General features: G+C 42.3%; 2 protein-coding genes across 8 annotated transcripts in view; one reads left to right on the top strand and one right to left on the bottom strand.

Moving 5' to 3' along the window:
- The window catches only part of golga3 (golgin A3), a 103,425-nt gene that overhangs the window by 74,012 nt on the left and 5,538 nt on the right, over positions 1-23,875 (bottom strand). For 3 of the 6 annotated variants that reach the window (XM_072587720.1, XM_072587725.1, XM_072587726.1), the window contains exon 1: positions 4,094-4,259. The exons of 1 other annotated variant lie outside the window; for it this stretch is intronic. The gene's annotated coding sequence lies outside the window, so the exon portion shown is untranslated. Of the gene's footprint in view, positions 1-3,676; positions 3,991-4,093; positions 4,260-4,340; positions 4,373-23,875 lie in introns of those variants that run through there. 2 more of the 6 variants (XM_072587723.1, XM_072587724.1) reach the window with 2 other exon arrangements.
- Positions 8,404-23,875, top strand: part of LOC140488061 (uncharacterized) — a 54,685-nt gene continuing 39,213 nt past the window's right edge. The window contains exons 1-2 of one of the 2 annotated variants that reach the window (XM_072587729.1): positions 8,404-8,873; positions 19,965-20,120. In XM_072587729.1, coding sequence (XP_072443830.1) covers positions 20,106-20,120 — 15 coding nt within the window. In that variant the 5' untranslated portion in view covers positions 8,404-8,873; positions 19,965-20,105. The remainder of the gene's footprint in view (positions 8,874-19,964; positions 20,121-23,875) is intronic. The other variant, XM_072587728.1, reaches the window with a different exon arrangement.

The raw sequence follows: 23,875 nt of genomic DNA, 5'->3' as shown, positions 1-23,875 counted from the left end.
TTTCACCAACATCTTGTAATATTGTAATAAGACTTTACTTCTATAATCCAGTCCTTTTGCAATAAATGCCAATATTCTATTTGATTTTCTTACTATATGCTACACCTGCATATCCACTTTCTGCAATTCATAGACAAGGACACCCATGTCCCTTTGCACTGACGTACTTTGAATCTACTTCCTATTTAAATCATAATTTATTCTTATTTTTCCAGCCAAAATTGAAACCACATTGAACTCCATCATCCAGATTCTGGCCCATTCTCCGAGAATATCAATATTCACCCTTAAACTTCCTCATTATAGCCTGTTTTCCCACATATTTTAGTATCATCTGAGCGCTTCGTATTGTTACAGTCTTTCCCTACTTGCAGATCATTTACATAGATGGTCAATAGTTGATGTCCAAGTAATGAACCATGTGGCACCCTACTAGTTACAGTTCACCATCCAGAGAAGGACCTGGTTATCCCAATCCTCTGCTTTCTGTCAGTCAGTCAACCCTCTTTTCAAGCCAATATTCTACTTCTAACCCCCGGGACCTAACTTTCTGGATCAGTCTTTTATTTGGCACCTTGTCAAATGGCTTCTGTAAATAAAATATCCAGATAGAGCAGAAGCCTCAAGGCTCCTATCAGACCTCAGCCACCCTCAGTATTTATAACCTGAAGTCTCCCTCTTAGTGCATTGATATGAAACTTAACTTGACCATAGGCAATGTAGCAACTAGTGGGTCTCAAGTTTGGAAAGTTGGAGCGAGGAATCAACTAGATAGTGTTAACCATAATCACTCTCCAGTGATCCTGCTAGAAGTGCTACTTTGTTGACAGGATAGGTTCCAGGAGATATATTCCCACACAAAAAAACTGACACTCACTATGAACATCATGTGACCATCAACCACTTGAGAACAGACAGCTGTAGTTTGGGAACTTAAAACGGAAAAGGAAAAAAGAAAGAGGCGAGATGTTTGTCAGACAGAATTAGGATGAGCATTTTAAGCAGCTCCCAGTTATAAGATCAGTATTGCAAATAAGAGACTTGGGTGTTACTATGTTAAGAATTTTTCATCAGCAGAGTTTTTTCATTCCCAAGATGCCTCAGCAATAGAGAGGTTTTATTTTGAAGTTACGGAGAAAAATAGGCTAAGAGTCTGGACAGATGGATCACTAAAAGCAGAAAGAAAATGACAGTAACAGCACAGATCTATACCAAAGCAATACAAGATTCTCACTACCCCACGTAGAGGAAATGAACAAGTATTGGTTTGTCTAATACAGAGAGGGAGACTTCAAACTGTAGTTACTGAGGGTATGTAACCTGAGGGAAATTGATGAATGTAGCTCAGTTGTCAACAACACAATGGCTAGGGGCAGTGACCCTAAATAATGAATTAATCAATTTCCTGATATGAAGAAAGAGCAAAATGGAAGAGGACCAAAGCCAAATCATTCACAATGACATAGTAATAGTTGAAACTGAAAGGAGATGTAGAAGTCTTAAGTTTAACTGGAAAGAGATTATACAAGCTGCTCAGAAGCACAATGCATCCTAAGGACTCTATGTGCCAGAATTCCAGAAATTCACAGCACTGATAACACAATGCTGAAGCCTATACTGATTTCACAAGTTACCCCAGCACTTCAAAATTGAGGAATGATTTGAAAATAAAAAGCAGCTTCAATATCTAGAAGGTGGAAATTAAGAACAAGGACAAATTTAGGAAATTCTCCAAGATGGGAGAGAACTTTAAGATTCAAAAACAGACATACTACAAGAGTCAGAAACAGTTGAAGTTTTAAAATGATCTGAATTCAGGGTAAAGTTGTTAATCATTTACTTTTGTGGGGGTCAAGAGTGTGATGTTGGAAAAGCACAGCAGGCCAGGAGCAAGAGAATTGATATTTCAGGCACAAGCCTTTCATCAGGAATGAGGCTTGTGGGGAGGTAGCTGAGAATGCGATAGGTAGATGAAGTTGGAGGAGGTGGTGATTGGTCGAAGGGTGGAGTGGATAGATGGGAAAGGTGATGGACAGGTTGAGAGGGCGGGCCAAGTTGGAGGCTTGGGACTGGGGTAATGGGAATGGGGGTGGGCAGTGAGGAAACTAGTGAAATCCACATTGATCCCGTTTGGTTGCAGGGCCCCAAGGTGGAACATGAAGAGTTATTGCTCCAGGTGTCTTCAAACGGACCCCACCACCAGAGATTTTTTTCCCTCCCCATCCCTATCAGCGTTTGGAGAGACCATTCCTTCTGCAACTCCCTTGTCAGACCCATGCTCCCCACCAGCCCACACCCAACTCCCAGTATCTTGCCCTGCAACCACAAGTAGTGCAAAACCTGCACCCACACCTCCCACCTCACCAACAACCAAGGCCCCAAAGGATCCTTCCACATCTGGCAAAATTTCTCTGTACCTCCACCAATGTATCAGTTGCACTCAATGTGGTCTCCTCTACATCAGGAGGCAGGATGCCAACTTGCAGATCATTTCAGAGGACATCTCTGGAACACCCGCACCAACCAACCCCACTGCCCCGTGGCTGAACATTTCAACTCCCCCTCCCACTCTGCCAAGGACACACAGGTCCTGGGCCTCCTCCATCGCCTGAAGAAACAACACCTCATATACTGCCTTGGAACCCTGCAACCACACGGGATCAATGTGGATTTCACCAGTTTCCTCATTTCCCCTCCCTCCACATTATCCCAGTCCCAAGCCTCCAATCCAGCACTGCCCTCCTGATCCATCCATCACCTTTTCCATCTATCATTTCCACCCTCCTTTCTGACCTATCACCTTCTCCCCCACTTTCATCTACCCATCGCATTCTCAATCATCCCCCTCCCATTTACCTCTCAACCCCATGGCCCACAAACCTCATTCCTGATGAAGGCTTATGCCAAAAATGTTAATTCGCCTGCTCAGAAGCTGCCTGACAGGCTGTGCTTTTCCAGCACCACACTCTTGACTTTGATCTCCAGCATCTGCAGTCTTTACTTTCTCATAATCATTTACTTTGGCTAGATAATATCATCAGCACATAAAAAACAAATGCTGAACAATGAAATCATCAATAGGGGAGATTAAACATTAAATGACAAGCAATTTAGATTTTATTTGAAACCTCGGAAAAGATGACAAATATAGATGGCATTAATGAGGTGCAGCAAAAGACGGATAAAATTTCACCATATATCAAATTCAGATGTTTCAAAGGAATACAAGCAAATAACAACTTACAAAAGCATAATGACCACTGATCATACGTTTGATTCAAATCAAACATCCTTTGTCAGTTTAAAAATATATAACTTTATAATAATTCTTCACTACTACAAATATCTAAAAAGACAAAGGGCTGCAGATGCCGAAACAAAAACATAATGCTGGAGAAAAAACTCAGGAGGTTAGGCAGCATTCCCACAGAAAGCAGAATCAACATCTTCAGAGCAGGAGTTACTGACCCGAAATGTTGACTCTACCTTCTCTCCACAGGTCCTGTCAGATCTAAGTTTCTCCAGCAATTTTTGCTTTGTTTACTACAAAAAGCTACTTAGCTAAAGGCAATTGTAACGTATACTAATGGAATGCGATGGTAAATAGAGCGTCATGAGAACGCAATGCCAATGGGGCCATAACATCCTCAAGACTCATTGTTTTCTTGACCATTACCTCCCTCCCTTTTGTTTCCACAAACGTTTAAATGCCCAGCTCGGCTTCGAGCCACCAGCACTCGAATCCTTGTATCCTCCAATCTTCCCAAACATTAACACCTCGGCTGTTTCAGTCTGCTGTTACCGCCGATGAGCGCGCTTTTAACCCCAGGCAAACAAAGGACAGTTCAATATTTTTAAAAGACGGAGGAGGGTTTAAAGACCGTTGCCGGGCAGTTCCAGAGGCCAACCTCTTCGTCCCACCCAGCCAGTCTCAGAACGTCAACCCGAGGCTTAGCCCCCAGCTTTAGGCCGCGACACTTCCACAGAAGGGAAAATACTAACGTATAAAAATTGAGAACACCACCGTTCTCTGACCCCCACCCCCCTCTCTGGTTATAAAACCCCATTCAGCTCTCCCCAAGCCGCCATTTACCCTTCTAGAGGTGAGCGGCAGCCGGGCGCCATACGTGGCTCTTCCAGTCCAACACCGAATTCCTTCCGCTGGAATCTTCCTTTAGCATCACATTTAAAACTTCAGACGCAGTATCTATATCAACCTTACACCATTTAACAACAGCAGTAATAACTGGCATTGTATGTAATTCATCCAGCTTATTAAAAACTTGACAGCTAGTTTATTTGAAAGAGATTTTGCTCTCACTGTTAGAAAAACAAATTACCCGGCTCCTTGACGAGAACGGACCATCCGGTTGAGGCGATGCCCTGGATTGACAGGTGTCAGGTGGAGGGGCGGGGCCGGGGTTGTAGAGGCGGGCCGCTAGCGTAGGGGCGGGGTCAGTTGTAGAAGGCGGGACCCGTGCTGTAAGGGCGGGGCCAATAATATAGGGGCGGGGTCGGTTGTATAAGGCGGGACCCGTGCTGTAAGGGCGGGGCCAATAATATAGGGGCGGGGTCGGTTGTATAAGGCGGGACCCGTGCTGTAAGGGCGGGGCCAGGGATATGATCTGGATCGTGATCACTGAGTGAGTTCGCAGCAGAGGCTGTGAGTAAAGTGCGGAGCTAATATTAAACTTCGTTAACTCTGCTTTCTCTCCACAGATGCTGCCAGAGAAGGTTTTCCACCAATTATTGTTTTTGTTTCAGATTTCCCAGATCTGCAGTTCTTGGTTTTGTTTTGGCCGTCAGTTTTCTTTAACTCAAAGGCTCCTGGTGCCAGCCTATTCCGTACAGTATCCACCTTACTGCACAAGTAACAGAATATCGTGTACCTACAGTGTACACTGCACCATCCCATTTGACCTTCAAGTTGCAAAAGAGCTTGTTATGTTCCAGCTGTATAGCAGCGTCCAATTTCCAGTTTATAGTCAGGAAATAAAGAAACCCGAATGCTTTTTTTCTGTGTCTTTTACACCCTTACACCCAGGCCCTGTCATGACACTTTTAACTGGTTATGCCTCCTACTACCAAGTTTTATCTCCCTAGCATACTATCATCCATCCCTTGGTCTGGGCTCCATCTGCCCACTCACTCCTTTACCAACCCTGCCTCCTAACTCCTGTCTTCAATATAATATCCCATAGTTTCCTATCTACTGTCAATTCAAAGAAGAGCCACAGAATCTCACCATGTCTGCTGAGATTCTCTGCTACTTTTTTTAAAGATCTTCATCTTTTTATTATTTCACTTGTTTACACTTAGTCTGTGATCAGTGTTTAGATTAGATTACTTACAGTGTGGAAACAGGCCCTTTGGCCCAACAAGTCCACACCGATCCTCTGAAGAGCAACTCACTCAGATCCATTCCCCTACATTACACTACGGACAATTTAGCATGGCCAATTCACCTGAACTGCACATCTTTGGACTGTGGGAGGAAACCGGAGCACCCGGAGGAAACCCACGCAGACACGGGGAGAATGTGCAACCTCCACACAGACAGTTACCTGAGGCGGGAATTGAACCCCGGTCTCTCGCGCTGTGAGGTAGCAGTGCTTATCACAGCCCAGTGTGATAGGAGAGCAAGCTGTTTTGGAAGAAAATGTTGAATGCCTGATCCATTAATTCATTCCATTGAATTTCATTTCTGCAATGATGTAACTTTGATTCCAATGATTTTAAAATGTTTAAATAAAAATTGAAAGAACTGCAGAAACAAAAATAGAGTTTGCTGGAAAAGTTCAGGAGGTCTGACAGCATCAGTGGGAATAAATCAGAGTTAACGTTTCAGGCTGAGTGAACTGAGTTGCAGCTCGTTGCTAACAGACCTGATGAGCTTTTCCAGCAATGTTTTTTGTTTTGAAATGTCTCTTCTTTACCCAATTAATGTCTCAATGCCATTTTCTCCCATATCTGGTTCTTGCGTATGTTAATCTAGGTTTTCACTATTGTAAAAGACCTCACACACAGTATGAGTAACATAAGGATATTTATTTGAATTCTTCTCCATATAAAAGCTCACTTCTGAATCCTGCAGTGCAATTTCACAAATTATACCACTCAAAAAAAACTTCTCTTGGCTTGTTAGGATTTGTCCAGCAGAGGGCAATGATGCATCCCTCAGAACTGCCAGAGGATCCCAAAACATAAACCAGTAAAATACAGTACTGAGAAGGGATTAAGAACATTAAAAAAGTAGAAATTGGCCATTCAGCACCTGAGTCTGTTCCACCAGTGAATAAGATTATGGCTCTACATCACTCAATGTCAGTGCTTCCAAATAGGGAGTTATGGTAGGGGATTTTTACTTTTCAAACATCGACTGGGACTGCCATAGTGTTAAAAGTTTAGATAGAGAGGAATTTTGTTAAGTGTGTACAAGACAATTTTCTGATTCAGTATGGGGATGTACTTACTAGAGAAGGTGCAAAACTTGACCTACTCTTGGGAAATAAGGCAGGGGAGGTGACTGAGGTGTCAGTGGGGGAGCACTTTGGGGTCAGCGACCATAATTCTATTTGTTTTAAAATAGTGATGGAAAAGGATAGACCAGATCTAAAAGTTGAAGTTCTACATTGGAGAAAGGCCAATTTTGACGGTATTAGGCAAAAATTTTCGAAAGCTGATTAGAGGCAGATGTTCGCAGGTAAAGGGACGACTGGAAAATGGGAAGCCTTCAGAAATGAGATAACAAGAATCCAGAGAAAGTATATTCCTGTCAGGGTGAAAGGGAAGGCTGGTAGGTATAGGGAATGCTGGATGACTGAAGAAATTGAGGGTTTGGTTAAGAAAAAGAAGGAAGCTTATGTCAGGTATAGACAGGATAGATCGAGTGAATCCTTAGAAGAGTATAAAGGAAGTAGGAGTATACTTAAGAGGGAAATCAGGAGGGCAAAACGGGGACATGAGATAGCTTTGGCAAATAGAATTAACGAGAATCCAAAGGGTTTTACAAATATATTAAGGACAAAAGGGTAACTAGGGAGAGAATAGGGCCCCTCAAAGATCAGCAAGGCGACCTTTGTGTGGAGCCGCAGAAAATGGGGGAGATACTAAATGAATATTTTGAATCAGTATTTACTATGGAAAAGGATATGGAAGATACAGACTGTAGGGAAATAGATGGTGACATCTCGCAAAATGTCCAGATTACAGAGGAGGAAGTGCTGGATGTCTTGAAATGGGTAAAGGTGGATAAATCCCCAGGACCTGATCAAGTGTACCTGAGAACTCTGGGAAGCTAGAGAAGTGATTGCTGGGCCTGTAGCTGAGATACTTGTATCATTGATAGTCACAGGTGAGGTGCCGGAAGACTGGAGGTTGGCAAACGTGGTGCCACTGTTTAAGAAAGGCAGTAAAGACAAACCAGGGAACTGTAGACCGGTGAGCCTGACCTCGGTGATGGGCAAGTTGTTGGAGGGAATCCTGAGGGACAGGATGTACATATATTTGGAATGGCAAGGACTGATTAGGGATAGTCAACATGGCTTTGTGCATGGGAAATTATGTCTCACAAACTTGATTGAGTTTTTTGAAGAAATAACAAAGAAGATTGATGAGGGCAGAGCAGTAGATGTGATCTATATGGACTTCAGTAAGGCATTTGACAAGGTTCCCCAGGGGAGACTGGCTAGCAAGGTTAGATCTCATTGAATACAGGGGGAACTAGCCATTTGGATACAGAACTGGCTCAAAGGTAGAAGACAGAGGGTGGTGGGTGGAGGGTTGTTTTTCAGAGTGGAGGCCTGTGACCACTGGAGTGCCACAAGGATTGGTGCTGGGTCCTCTACTTTTTGTCATTTACATAAATTATTTGGATGCGAGCATAAGAGGTACAGTTAGTAAGTTTGCAGATGACACCAAAATTGGAGGTGTAGTGGACTGCGAAGAGGGTTACCTCAGATTACAACAGGATCTGGACCCGATGGGCCAATGGACTGAGAAGTGGCAGATGGAGTTTAATTCAGATAAATGTGAAGGGAGTCTCTGGTGCTGTGAGGCAGCAGTGCTAACCACTGGGCCTGCTGTAAAATACACTGAGGTAAAAACAATGACTGCAGATGCTGGAAACCAGATTCTGGATTAGTGGTGCTGGAAGAGCACAGCAGCTCAGGCAGCACACTGGACCATTTTACTACTGTAATGATATATTTGTATTTTGGTTGTTCATGAACTGTGGGTCAATATTTATTGCCCATTCCTAATTACATTGGTGGGGAACTGCTTCTTGAACCGATGATGTTCATGTTATGCAAAGACCCCCTCAGGGCTCTTTGGAGGGAGTTCAAAATGATTTGGATCTAACGACAGCGAAAGAAAAGCCAGTGTAGTTCCCCAGCCAGGATGATGTGAATTGTTATAATTCATGAGTCCGAGACTCTTACTCCCCTCTATCGACAATGTAGCAAACGCAATAATACCAAGGTCAGATCACTAGACACAATGGGACGGATTGAAAACTCACTGCATTTTTGCAACATTAAACACAGAATTTCGACATTTGACCGATAACTATCTCTGGGAATAACTGGCGAAAATCTGTAGAGCCACAAATGGAGCTGCCTCCCTCTGATTCAAAGAGGCCCCTATAGGAGGAAACCTCTCGCTTTCTGCACCAGGCAGGCAGATTTGTTGCAGTTTTAAGGAAAGCCTTGGCGGCAGCGCGCCTACCTGCGTGTGCGCGCCTCTGTGAATGAAGTGGACGGACTGGGGCTGGCTGGAGCACCATGGAGCAGAGCTCCTCGGCTGGCAAACTGTTGTGGATGCTGACCTTGGGGACAGTTTGTGTCTGCAGTGTGGAGCCTACATCCCGTAGGGTAGGTACCGGGGGGGGGGGAGACAGCAGTTTTACAAAAAAAAACTGTAACGTTTTCATCATTTCCAGTTGTTGAAAAAACACACACGTTATCTAGTTATTACTGTAAGGCGGAATAAATCAGTGAAGATACTCTTCATGCAGATAAAAACCATCCGGAATAATCTTTTTATCTTTTGTTTTGAAAATGTTGACTGTTCTTCGGAAAGTGACCCGCCTGCAAACTTTTGAAAACTATTTTAAGAGTTTTGAAAAAGCCGGTTCAAACAGTTTCAGCGAAATCAATGTTAGCGATATTAATCTTTTTCACATTGAAACAAAGTTTGTAAAATCAAACAGTTTCGTGATTGGGGAAGTAGATATACGGAGGGAAGCTCATTAAAAAGCTTTGTAAATTTAAACGGAGTTGGTGGGTTCACTTGGTCTAATTTACTGAAATACAAATCCGTCCACAATCCGGACTCAATTAAAAATAGCGGGGCTTTTAATAACTTCCTTCTTCTCGGCCTAATTGACAAACAGGGACGGAGGAAGGTTTTTATTATACCCGCAGATTGGTCAATGTACAACATCTGTAAATTGTGACTGTAGACGTAGGGAGAAGGATAACGAGAAGAGGGAGGCTTTAATGAACTGTTCCCAGTGAAGTAGCGAGCTGACTTTCTTCAAAGGTGTTTTGGACACTTGCCAGTTCCATGGTTTTATCAAAAGGAACTTCTTTTGTATTCTGTTTCAAAACACAAACCGGAGAATGTACAACGAAGCAAACATTTTCATGGTCTGTTTTGTTCTTCGAAAGCACTCGCCCTGCAATTCTCTGCCTGAAGCTATGGGAATAACCGAGGGAATGGGTCTCCCCCTGCGTTAAATGAAAGCTATCAAAGTTGTTGTTTTACTGCTGAAAAAAAAGACATGTTGTACTCCCATCCTGCCCTGATCAGCACAATCCCGTGAATGCCAAATTCCAAACAGTCTCAATAATTTACGCAAAAAGGTGCTGAATGATTGGAAGGGGATTCTGGTTAATCAAACCATTGCCTGTAGGTTTCCCCACTCTCAGCCTCATTCAAAACTGGCTCAAGGCCAGGACAACCAAATTCCTTTTGGTTGCAGAAAACAGGTCATTGTGAATACCTGTGTCGTATTGAATGAGAATTACTAAGCCAGGTTGGGGAGAATCCACAGAGATGCTACAAATACATTAAGGACAAAAGGGGAACTAGGGAGGAATGGGGCCTCTTAAATATCAACAAACTGTGGAATTGCAGGAAGGTTCCCCATGGGAGACTGATTAGCAAGGTTAGATCTTCCATAATATAGGGAGAACTAGCCTTTTGGATACAGAACTGGCTCGAAGGTAGAAGGTGGTGGTGGAGGGTTGTTTTTCAGACTGGAGGCCTGTGACCAGTGGAGTGCCACAAGGATCAGTGCTGGGTTCACTACTTTTCTTCATTTATATAAATGATTTGGATGTGAACATAAGAGGTATAGTTAGTAAGTTTGCAGGTGACACCAAAATTGGAGGTGTAGTGGACAGCGAAGAAAGTTACCTCAGATTACAAATTTGATTTTGACTAGATGGGCCAATGGGCTGAGGAGTGGCAGATGGAGTTTAATTTAGATAAATGCGAGGTGCTGCATTTTGGGAAAGCAAATCTTAGCAGGATTGTACACTTAATGGTAAGTTCCTAGGGAGAGTTGCTGAACAAAGAGACCTTGGAGTGAAGGTTCATAGCTCCTTGAAAGTGGAGTCGCAGGTGGATAGGATAGTGAAGAAGGCGTTTGGTATGCTTTCCTTTATTGGTCAGAGTATTGAGTACAGGAGTTGGGAGGTCATGTTGCAGCTGTACAGGACGTTGGTTAGGCCACTTTTGGAATATTGCGTACAGTTCTGGTCCCCTTCATATCAGAAAGATGTTGTGAAACTTGAAAGGGTTCAGAAAAGATTTACAAGGATGTTACCAGGGTAGGACAATTTGAGCTATAGGGAAAGGCTGAACAGGCTGGGGCTGTTTTCCCTGGAGTATTGGATGCCGAGGGGTGACCTCATAAAGGTTTATAAAATCATGAGGGGTATGGAAAGGATAAATAGACAAGGTCTTTTCCCTGGAGTCGGGGAGTCCAGAACTAGAGGGCATAGGTTTAGGGTGAGAGGAGAAAGATATAAAAGAGACCTAAGGGGCAACTTTTTCACTCAGAGGGTGGTACGTGTATGGAATGAGCTGCCAGAGGAAGTGGTGGCGGCTAGTACAATTGTAACTTTTAAAAAGCATCTGGATGTGTACATGAATAGGAAGGATTTGGAGGCACGTGTGCTGGGTGCTGGCAAATTGGACTAGATTGGGTTGGGATATCTGGTTGGCATGGACGAGTTGGACCGAAGGGTCTGTTTCTGTGCTGTACATCTCTATGACCCTAAATGCATGGAACTAAACAAATATTTTGCATCAGTATTCACTGTGGAGAACAATATGGAAGCTAGAGAACCTGGATAAATAATTCGTGATATCTTGATAAATATTACAGAGGACGAGGTGCTTGATGTCTCAAAATGCGTAAAAGTGTATAAATCCCAGGGGCCTGATCAGGTGTATCCTAGATCTTTGTGGGAAGCTAGGCCAGTGATCGCTGGGTCCTTTACTGATATATTTACGTCCATAAGACATAGGACCAGAAATTAGGCCATTCAGCCCATCAAGTCTCCTCTGCCATGGCTGATGAGTTTCTCATCCCCATTCTCCCTCTTTTTTTTCCCCCATAACCTTTGATCCCCTTGACTATCAAGAACCTATCTGTGTCCATCTTAAATATACACAATGACCTGGCCTTCACGGCCTTCTGTGAAAGGGAATTCCATGGTTTCACCACTCTCTGGCTGAAGAAGTTTCTCCTTATCTCTGTTCTAAAAGGTCTTCCCTTTACTCAAAAGCTGTGCATTTGGGTCCTTGTGTTTCCTACAATGAAAACATCTTCCCAACATCCACTCCACCCAGGCCATTCAGTACTCTGTAAGTTTCTATTAGATCCCCCCCCCATCCTTCTAAACTCCATCAAGTATAGACGCAGAATCCTCAAACATTCCTCATATGTTAAGCTTTTCATTTCTGGGATCATTCTTGTAAACCTTCTCTGAACACGCTCCAGCGCCACTACATCCTTCCTGAGGTATGAGGCCCAAAAGGGAGTTATAGATCGGTGGGCCTGACATCAATGGCGGGTAAGTTGTTAGAGGAACTTCTGAGGAACAGGATTTGCATATGTTTGGAGAGGTAAGGACTGATTAGATACCATTAATATGGCTTTGTGCATGGAAAATTGTCTCATGTATTTGAGTTTTTTGAAGAAGTGACAAAGAAGATTGAAGACAGAAAGGTGGACGTTGTCTCTATGGACTTCAAGGCGTTTGACAAGGTTCTGCATGGTACACTGAATAGCAAGATTCGACCACATGGAATCCAGGAAGAGAGAGCCATTTGGATACAAAATTGCCCTGAAGATAGGAGACAGAGGGTGGTGTTGGAGGGTTGTTTTTCAGACTTAGGCTGTGACCAGTGGTGTGCCACAAGAATTAGTGTTGGGTCCATTGTCATTTATATAAATGATTTGAATGTGAATATGGCAGGAATGTTTAGTGAGTTTGCAGATGACACCAAAATTGGAGATGTAGTGGACAGAGAAGAATGTTATGTCAGAGTACAAAGGGACCTTGATCAAATGGGCCAATAGGCTGAGGATTGGCAGATGGAATATAACTTAGATAAATGGGGGGTATTTCGTTTTGGAAAGGCAAATCAGGGCAGGACTTATACACATAATGGTAGGATCCTGTGAGTGTTTGCTGAGCAGAGAGACCTTGAAGTGCAGGTTCATAGTTCATTGAAGACAGAGTCACAGGTAGACAGAATAGTGAAGATGATGTTTCTTATGCTTGCTTTTATTGATCAGTTGATTGAGTATAGGTGTGGGGATTTCACGTTGCAGTTGTTCAGGACATTGGTTAGGCCACTTTTGGAATACTGTGATCAGTTCTGGTCTCCCTGCTATAGGAAAGATGTTGTGAAACTTGAAAGGGTATAGAAAAGATTTACAAGAATGTTGCCAGGGTTGGAGAGTTTGAGCTTTAGGGAGAGGCTGAATAGGCTGGGGCTATTTTATCTGGAGCATCAGAGGATGGGGGGGGTGACCTTATAGAGGTTACCAAATCATAAGGGGCATAGATAGAGTGAATAGCCAAGATCTTTTTCACAGCGTATGGAATCCAAAACTAGAAGGCATAGGTTTAGGGTGAGAGGGGAAAGATTTAAAAGGGACCTAAGGGGCAACTTTTTCACACAAAGGGTGGTGCAGAGGAATTGGTGGAGGCTTGTACAATTGCAGGATTTAAAAAGCATCTGAATGGGTATATGAATAGGAAAGGTTTTTAAGTTTATGGGCCAAGTTCTGGCAAATAGGACGAGATTAATTTAGGATATCTGGTTAGCATGAACGAGTTTGACCGGAGTATCTGTTTCCATACATTTCAAACTGAATTACTTTGTTAGGAGCCCACCAGATTATCTTAAATTGGTTGTTGGAGTTTCTTGCAAGATACTCAGGATTGTTTATCAATTGCTGACAAGTCATGTGGTATGCATATTTAAACAACAGGTCACTCAAACCAATTTGCATTGTTACTATTGCATGGGCAATACTTTCCACTAACAGGATGCTGCTATCGGTCCAAAATGGTATTGTGCACTCTGTGCAATTGAGCAGTGTTGTGCTTGAATTTTCATGCTGGTCCAATACGAGATACATAGGTCGTACCCCAAGCAGTGAATCAATTAAAATATATAATACACAGCCAAGATACAAACATCTTAAGTACCAGGTATTGAGAGATTATTTTTTTTACGTTAGCATATTAAAGGTTGTGGAACCAAAGCAAGTAGATGGAATGAAGATATGGAATAAGCAGAATCTAATTAACAACAAACTGAAGGGGTGAATTATGTCCTTTTTTTATCACTTGGATCACTTTGCAGAAATGTCCAAGACAACAGTGAGTGACCAGTAGTGAGAGTATTACAGGAAACTGAGGAAAGGAAAACGAGCACTTAGTGAAAACCACAGAATCATTTTAGGAAATAGTTTGAAATTGCAACAGTAGAATCTTTCAAGATCGTTCAATAAAGATGGGACAAGTAGTTCTCTTAATGTATAATTATCATGTGACCTTATGCAGTATTGGTGTAAGCTGGAAGGCCATTTGACAGCCAGCAGTCCAGTAGTTGATTCTCCAATCTAAAGTCAAAGAAACCCCAGTCCTCTCCTTCACAGTCCTCTAGCCTTCCTGCCAGGAGACAGTGCACATGCATACAACCAGTACAAAATCTGGCCAGTTTATAATCTCTGGAATGCCCTTCCTAAACTCTAAAAGAAATTCTCTATTTTTCATATCAGTAGAAACTGAAAGAACTCTGGACGCTGGAAATCAGAAATGAAAACAGAAATCACTGGAAAAGCACAACGGGTCTGGCAGTATCTGTGGAGTGAAATCAGAGTTAGCGTTTCAGGTCGAGTGACCCTTCCTCAGAGCTGTTCTCTATTTATTTCTGTTTTTCACTCCTGCTTTAAGGTTCTCCTTAAAACCTACCTCAGACGTATGGTCACACCTCTGGATATTTCCTTATGGTTTGGACCTTTAAGTATTTAAGAATAATGTCAATGCATGAACACTCGAGAAGTCCAGACTATGGTCTGGAGATGTGAATTCAAATTCCACCAGGGCAGCTGGTTTCAATTCAAATTCCATAATTAATTTAGGATTGAAAACCAAGCTTTGGCAATGGTGACCATGAAGTTATGTAAAAATCTATCTGGTTCACTAATGTCCTTTTAGGGAAGGACATCTGTTGTCCTTATCTGGTCCGGCCTACAAGTGCTCTGGTTGTCTCTCATATGCTCTAAAAGGAAATTAGGGTGAGACAAATGATGGCCTTATCAGTGAAGCTGACAGTGCATGAAAGAATAAAGAAAATAAAAGGTACTAAATAAATGCAAGGTGTAATATACTAATGGATCAGAAGGAAGCTTTTCTATAAAATATTACAATAAATCTATCATTTGATACAAGGATTATTTCCAACTAAATCAGAATATGATAGAAACCTTATGACCTGATGAGGAATCCTATAGATTAAAAAGTTGTTTTATTTTAAGGGAACCAATATTTATTGTTTTGTAAAACTTTTATTTAATTAGGATTGCATTTCTTATTACAATTGGCTCAAAAGAAGCTTGCTTCCACTTTAGGAGCTCAGGTTGAAAGTTAATTAAGTTTCCATTCAAACCAGAAATTAGAGAGTGATTTTCAGTAAATCTTGTGTTGCTTCAGTATAAAGTTTTCTTTCTGTTTGCTTTATTATTAAAATAACAGCATGTTGGTTTTAAGAGTAACAAGAGCATTAACAATTCCAGTTGTTTAGAGAGTTCACACTATTTCCCAAACAGGAGGAGAGAATGTAGATTTGGCAAATGTGGCAGTGCCATTTATTGTATTTAGGAATAATTTGACATACTGACTAAAAATGTGGTATTCAGCTTTGATTAAAGTAAGGATTTAAACAATGTTAATCCATGCTGGAAACGTAGCATCATTCCAGGTTTTGTTTTCAAAACCTGTAAGCCTCAGTGTGCAACTTTGCCGTGACAATGGTCAGGGAAGGAATATTTTGTGGCAGAGAGCAAGGACAAAGATTTTGAGATCCCCAATGCTTAAATTAGATGAAATTAGATTTTATTCAAAAATGAATGTAGCCTGACATCACACAGGCAGTGGAGGATTTGAGAGACATGCAGGAGAGCACTTTAGCAGGAAGTCTTTTTAGATTTTCTGTGGAACCTGCCATTGTGTTTTTGAAAGGTGTTGGTCTGGGAGGGACTAGGTAAAGGAAACTCTGCATTGAGTCGGTCAGCACAGGTGAGGATTGGAAGAGGAAGGTGACAATTGTTTGTTACATACAGTTAGGAACTTCAAATTCCTAATCTCGATCCATCCTGACTGTGTATGGCACTACTGGCTACCGATTTTGTGTAGCCTAAATTACTCCATGTTCCAGCATAACAAGCCATTCAATTGAGCTATATATAACTGTTGGCTATCTGCAGTAAGACTTCAATCAACCCAAAAGTGAATATTCTTTTAATTCAGTCCCCTCTTGAATCCAATTTGTTTGAAGATTGTACTGGAAAAGATTCCTGTTCTGATTCTATCTTGTGTAAATCGGAATTACCTCAGTCAGTATTCTACTCCATTCTGATGTCATTGTTTATTTTCCCAAAAGTGAGATTTCTGTCTTGCAATCCAGAAATGACTATTCTCATTTTTATGTTTTGGGGAAAGTATGTGGTTCGTAGTCTGCAGGTTCCAGTAATAATTCCAGCACTGGAAAATGTTTTCAGTCAGTTTAAGAAAGGATTCTCTAGTCCTTAAAATGCAAAGATTTACCACCCTCGCCATTTTACCTCCTTTTGCTCTCCTCTCCCAAGCCCGGATTAAATGTATTATCCCGGGGAGTCCTAATAATTCTGTTACGTGAATAACACTGAATTTCTAACACAGTTGTTCCTAAATTTGAAGGAACTTTTTAAAGTTTATGGATGGTTAGGTTTGTGTTATTTTAAATTTTGTTGTGCTAATTTGTATTAATCAATTGGTAAACACTGTGTCCCAGTTTTGTTTCTGCTGCTCGAGGTTGTTGGAGGGAGGCCAACATTGAGAAGGCAGTCATTAAAAGAATGTTCATTCTGAAATCAATTTCAAATCGTTAATGGCACTAACATAAAAAAAAAATTATTGGAAAGTGACTGACGCAAAATGTTTGATGTTTAAGTAATTCCTTGTGTCGTTTAAATCATTTCTTCTGCATTGCATTCCTCTTGCACCTTTATGATTCGTGATTAAGTAGTGCAGACAAAACCTCCGCTGAAGACTGTCATCTAAATATAATCTTCGAAAAAATTATTTCAAAAGTCCTTCTACATTTGATACTTCTAATTGACTTTTCAAATTATGAACATAGGAAGAGGCCATTCAGCCCCTTCAGTCAAGATTGTGGTGCTGGAAAAGCACAGCAGGTCAAACAGCATCTGAGGAGCAGGAAAATCAATGTTTTGGGCAAAAGCCCTTCATCAGGAATGATGGCAGGGAGTCTCGGGGTGGAGAGATAAATGAGGGGAGGGGGGGCTGGGGGGAGGTAGCTCAGAGTGCAATAGGTGGATGGAGGTGGGGGTAAAGGTCGGAGGGGAGGGTGGAGCGGACAGGTGGGAAGGAAGATAGACAGATGGGACAGGTCATGAGGGTGGTGCTGAGCTGAGAGGTTGGAGCTGGGGTAAGGTAGGGGGAGGGGAAGTGAGGAAACTGATGAAATCCACATTGATACCATGGGGTTGAAGGATCCCAGGGCAGAAGATGAGGCGTCCTCCAGGCGTCGGGTGGTGAGGGACTGGCGATGGAGGAGGCCCAGGACTAGTATGTCCTCAGCACAGTGATAGGGGGAGTTGAAGTATTCGGCCATGTGGTGGTGGAGCTGGTGTTCTCTGAAGCGCTTTGGGAGTTGGCGTTCTGTCTCCCCAATGTAGAGGAGACCGAATCGGGAGCAACAGTTACAGTAAATGACATATGTGGAAATGCAGGTAAAACTTTGGATATGGAAGGCTCCTTTGGGGCCTTGGACAGAGGTGAGGGGGGAGGAGGTTTTGCAATTCCTGCGATGGCAGGAGGAGAGGGGCCCTTGTGACCGTTGCACCATTCAATGGTATCATGGCTGATCTGTGGCCCAACTCCAAATTCCTGCGTTTGGCCCATCCTCTTAGCTTTTTTTGTTAATCAAAAGGTACAAGCTCTAGTTTGAATTAACAACTAATCTTGCATCCAATACCATTTAAAGAAGAGTTCTATACCCTTTGTGTAGAAGAGCTTTTTAACTAGCCCAAATTCTCAGACTATGCTCCCTAATTCTAAAAGTCCCATCCAGTGTAATTAGTTTATTATTATCTATCGTGTCCTTTCCTGTTAATATCTTGAAGACTTGAATCAGGTCACCGCTTATTCATCTAAATTCTCGAAAATAATCTTCCAACTTGTATAATCTCTCCTCATAACTTAACCCTTGAAATCCAGGTGTCATTCTTGTAACTTACATTGTTCTCTCTCTAAGGCCAATCTACCCTTCCTAAGGTATGATGCCCTAATCTGCTCACAGTGCTCCAAGTGGGGTATAACCAGCGTTTCGTATAACAGCAGTCTAACTTCTGCATACTTGTACTCCATTCCTCTAGATTTCAAGGCCAACATTCCAGTAGCTTTATTGATTATTTTCTGCACCTGCTTGCGACATTTTAAAGATCTATGCACTTGAATCTCCAAGTTCCTTTGGGCATCCCTGTGTTTATCTTCATATTGTCTAGACAGGACCCTGATGTATCATTTTTCAGTCTAATATGGATAACCTCACACTTGATTACATGGAACTCCATCTGCTACAGTTTTGCCCATTCATTTAGTCCATAAATAACCCAGTGCAATTTTATGCTATCATCTACAATACTGCCTAACTTTGTGTCATCAGTGCATTTACAGGTATGACTTTGTAAGCCATTATCCAAGTTGTTAATAAATAATGTGAATAATTGAAACCCTAACACAGATACTTGTGGAACACCACTGCCATGCTCTGCCAGTTTGAGTATATACCTATTATCCCTACTTTCTGTCATCTGTCACTCCAACAATTACCTGGCCATGTCAGTAATTTCCACTCTATTCCATGGACTTTCATCTTAGTAAACAATCTCTTAACATGGGACTTTATCAAATATCTTCTGGAAGTCCATATAAACAACACCCACAGACATTTCCCTGTCTACTACCTTGTCACATCTTCAAATATTTCAGTGAAGATTGTCAGGCATGACCTCCCTGTCATGAATCCATGCTGGCTCACACTGACTAACTGAAATTTTTCAGGATTCAGTTTTCCTGACCTCGATTATAGACTCCAACAATTTCCCCTCCGTAGATATGAGGCTAACTGGTCTATGATTCCGTGGTTTTTCTCTTCTTAAAAAGAGGAGTGACATATACAATTTTCTAATCCAGAGGGAGGGAGGACTCCTGTATCCAGGGAACTCTGAATGATTATAGTTAGGGCATCTACAAAGTGCTGTCCTATTACCTTTAATACCCTTTTACTTGTGTTAACTTCATTCACTTCCTGTTTGTGATCCACCATTGCTCTCCTCAGGACTTCAGGCAATCTATCCTCCTTTACTGTAAATACTGAGGCAAAGTAGTTTCTACTGTTTTTCCCATAGTCATTAACTTTATCCCTACTTTCACTCTTACTAATTTTGAATTTCATATCCCTTGCAAGTTTGTGACTTTATAGGATCAGGAGGAGGCCATTCTGAGCCTTGAGATATTTAATTAACATAATAAATCAATCAGTGGAAATGGTGACTCTGGCTATAAATGTACCTAAGCAGGCAATTAAGTTACTTGGTCTTAGTGAGTGGCTATTTTGATGGTGTTGCATGGGCCTTGTGTCAGGAGATTGGCAGGATGCCATCACGTTGTCCTCCTTTCCCTCTCCTCCCATTTCAGCATTCCAAAGAGTTGTTTCCTTTGTGTTACACTGGGCCATCTCTCCTGCTCTGTTTTCTGCTCTTTTTATTACTTTCCAACCCTCCTTCCCTTTTCACTTGTCTAAAACATTAAAGCTACTTCTCTCTCAGCTGCCGTCAGCCCTCTTGAGTATTTTCAGTGCTTTCTGTGGTGTTCTGACCAATATTTAGCCCTCTGCCAACTTCTAAAGCAGATTATCTGAGTCCTGATTGTGGAGATTGGTGTACACAAGTTGACTGCCACATTTTCTACTTTACCACTATGACTGCACTTTGAAGTCCTTCAATAGCTGTGCTTCTTTGGGCATCCTGTCATTTTGAAAGCATTATATAAATGCAAGTTCTTCGCTATTGTCTTTAATTTTTTAATCTCTCATTTCTTCCTCCTTGTTACATGAATTCCTTTTAAAAGTTCTTGTATTTACAGCAATATAAAGTGCAACTGAAGCAAGGAAGAATGTTTGGATCCTTAACCCTCTCTCCAACCCCAATCTCGAGTCCAATAACTTGCAGATGATGGAACCAGCCAAAGGGGCATTCAAGACTATTTCCCATTTGGAGATTTAATATGGAAGTCCTCCAGGTATCTCTCCTTCCTGACATCAAACAAAGAGATGCCTCCATTTGGGTTAAGGTGTATTCTCTGTTCTCTCACTCTTCAGTTCCCACAACCACCTGATGAAGGAACGGTGCTCCAAAAGCTAGTGCTTCCAATTAAACCTGTTGGGCTATAACCTGGTGTTGTGTGATTTTTAACTTTGTCCACCCCAGTCCAACATCGGCATCTCCAAATCAAAGAACCTTTGATATGGAACCCTTTCCTTAGAATTGTAGTTTCCCCTTTAGAACACGGAAAGGGACAGTTGATGGTTTTAATTCCATCGGAATTAAATTTGATACAACATTCCAACATTTTAGATCAACTTGTAGATCAATAATAACCAAAATATTTCTGTAGTAACAAATGTAAGTTTTTTGCAGTTTAACTTCTGTTTTCAGTTTAAAGTGCTGAGATTTTCTCGGTAAGCTTGGTAAATTGAGTGCATTAGCTGAAGGAGAGGAAGACTTGGAGGATTTGCATAAATCTATGAATTTGTTTGATTTCAGGGTTGCTGCTTGTCTTTTTTAATTTCCACTCTGCAGCTTCTTATTCTCTCTCACCCAGCCTTAGTTTTGCTGTTCTCTCTGTCCTTTTTCTTTCTCTTCCTGTTTAAGTTGAGGATGTGTTTTGCTGGGTCGTGCTGAAGCTTCAGCACAAACTGGAATGTCATGTCGAATCCTGAACACCACCGTTTAGGAGGGTTGTGGGACATCATACAGCACACATGGGCGGTTTGCTTAAAGGACCCTACAAATAGGGGGTTATAGTTATTTGGAGAGATTTGAGAAGCTTGTTTTTACTTTGCAGGAGAGAAAGCTAAAAGGAGATTTGATGGAGGTGTTTGAAGTTGTGCAGGGTTTTAATGAAGTGAATAGTGAGAGAGGAGAAGCTGTTTCCAGGGTCAGTAGCCAAAAGGACACAGATTAAAGACCAGAGGTGATGTCAGAGAAATATATTTTTATGGCATGAATGGTTGGGATTTGGAATGCACTGCCTTTAAGTTTAGTGGATACAGATTCAACTGTAGCTTTTTGAAAGAAATTGGATAAACATTGAAGAGGAAGAAATTACAAGTACAGGAAGAAAAGGATAAGGCGTGGAACAACTCTAGATTCCTTTGGAAAGAGCTCCCAGTGATTCAATGATGTGAATGACCCCCTCTTGGAGTAAGTGGTGACTTGATTGAACCATATGAGATCCTTGGGTGGGGGTGGGGGGGGAGTCTTAACAGAGTGGATAGGAAAAGAATATTCCCTCTTATGGGGGAAGCCAGAACCACGTGTCACTGGTTAAAAATATCGTCACACATTTAAAACAGGGATGAGGCAAGATTCTCTTTCTCATGGGGTCATGAATCTTTGGAGCTCTGTTCCTGAAAAGGTGATGGGAGGGAATCTTTGAATCTTTTTAAGACAGAGCTTTATAGATTCTTGGGAAGGAAAGGATTCTTGGTGTGAATTTGAATTTGAGAATACAGTCATAGAACATAGAACATAGAACATAGAACAATACAGCACAGAACAGGCCCTTCGGCCCACGATGTTGTGCCGAACTTCTAACCTAGATTAAGCACCCATCCATGTACCTATCCAAATGCCGCTTAAAGGTCGCCAATGATTCTGACTCTACCACTCCCACGGGCAGCGCATTCCATGCCCCCACCACTCTCTGGGTAAAGAACCCACCCCTGACATCTCCCCTATACCTTCCACCCTTCACCTTAAATTTATGTCCCCTTGTAACACTCTGTTGTACCCGGGGAAAAAGTTTCTGACTGTCTCCTCTATCTATTCCTCTGATCATCTTATAAACCTCTATCAAGTCACCCCTCATCCTTCGCCGTTCCAACGAGAAAAGGCCGAGAACTCTCAACCTATCCTCGTACGACCTACTCTCCATTCCAGGCAACATCCTGGTAAATCTTCTCTGCACACTCTCCAAAGCTTTCACATCTTTCCTAAAGTGAGGCGACCAGAACTGCACACAGTACTCCAACTGTGGCCTAACCAAAGTCCTGTACAGCTGCAACATCACTTCACGACTCTTGAATTCAATCCCTCTGCTAATGAACGATAATACTCCATAGGCCTTCTTACAAACTCTATCCACCTGAGTGGCAACCTTCAAAGATCTATGTACATAGACCCCAAGATCCCTCTGTTCCTCCACCTGACGAAGAACCCTACCATTAACCCTGTATTCCGCATTCTTATTTGTTCTTCCAAAATGGACAACCTCACACTTGGCAGGGTTGAACTCCATCTGCCACTCCTCAGCCCAGCTCTGCATCATATCTAAGTCCCTCTGCAGCCGACAACAGCCCTCCTCACTGTCCACAACTCCACCTATCTTCGTATCATCTGCAAATTTACTGACCCACCCTTCGACTCCCTCATCTAAGTCATTAATAAAAATTACAAACAGCAGAGGACCCAGAACTGATCCCTGCGGAACTCCACTTGTAACTGGGCTCCAGGCTGAATATTTACCATCTACCACCACTCTCTGCCTTCGACCGGTTAGCCAGTTTTCTATCCAATTGGCCAAATTTCCCTCTATCCCATGCCTCCTTACTTTCTGCATAAGCCTACCATGGGGAACCTTATCAAATGCCTTACTAAAATCCATGTACACTACATCCACTGCTCTACCCTTATCCACATGCTTGGTCACCTCCTCGAAGAATTCAATAAGACTTGTAAGGCAAGACCTACCCTTCACAAATCCGTGCTGGCTGTCCCTAATCAAGCAGTGTCTTTCCAGATACTCGTAAATCCTATCCCTCAGTACCCTTTCCATTACTTTGCCTACCACAGAAGTAAGACTAACTGGCCTGTAATTCCCGGGGTTATCCCTATTCCCTTTTTTGAACAGGGGCACAACATTCGCTACTCTCCAGTCCCCTAGTACCACCCCCGTTGCCAGTGAAGACGAGAAGATCATTGCCAACGGTACTGCAATTTCCTCTCTTGCTTCCCACATAATCCTAGGATATATCCCGTCAGGCCCGGGGGACTTGTCTATCCTCAAGTTGTTCAAAATGTCCAACACATCTTCCTTCCTAACAGGTATCTCTTCTAGCTTATCAGTCCGTTTCACACTCTCCTCTTCAACAATACGGTCCCTCTCGTTCGTAAATACTGAAGAGAAGTACTTGTTCAAGACCTCTCCTATCTCTTCCGACTCAATACACAGTCTCCCACTACTGTCCTTGATCGGACCTACCCTCGTTCTCGTCATTCTCAGGTTTCTCACATACACATAAAGTGCCTTGGGGTTATCCTTGATCCTATCCGCCAAGGATTTTTCATGCCCTCTCTTAGCTCTCCTAATCCCTTTCTTCAGGTCCCTTCTGGCTATCCTGTATCCCTCCACTGCTCTGTCTGAACCCTGTTTCCTCAACCTTATGTAAGCCTCCTTCTTCCTCTTTACTAGACATTCAACCTCCCTCGTCAACCAAGGCTCCCTCACACAACCATTTCTTTCCTGCCTGATCGGTACATACATATCAAGGACACGTCGTATCTGCTCCTTGAAAAAGTTCCACATTTCCACCACATCCTTCCCTGACAGCCTATGCTCCCAACGTATGCTCCTCAAATCCTGTCTTACAGCATCGTAATTTCCCTTCCCCCAATTGTAAAATCTTCCTTGTTGTGCGCACTTATCTCTCTCCATAACCAAGGTGAAAGTCACAGAATTGTGGTCACCATCACCAAAATGTTCACCCACTAACA

The sequence above is a fragment of the Chiloscyllium punctatum genome, chromosome 17 (assembly GCF_047496795.1).
Source record: "Chiloscyllium punctatum isolate Juve2018m chromosome 17, sChiPun1.3, whole genome shotgun sequence".
Lineage (NCBI taxonomy): Eukaryota > Metazoa > Chordata > Chondrichthyes > Orectolobiformes > Hemiscylliidae > Chiloscyllium > Chiloscyllium punctatum.
Note: the sequence above shows the minus strand (reverse complement) of the source record. Positions and strands in the feature narration are given on the sequence as shown.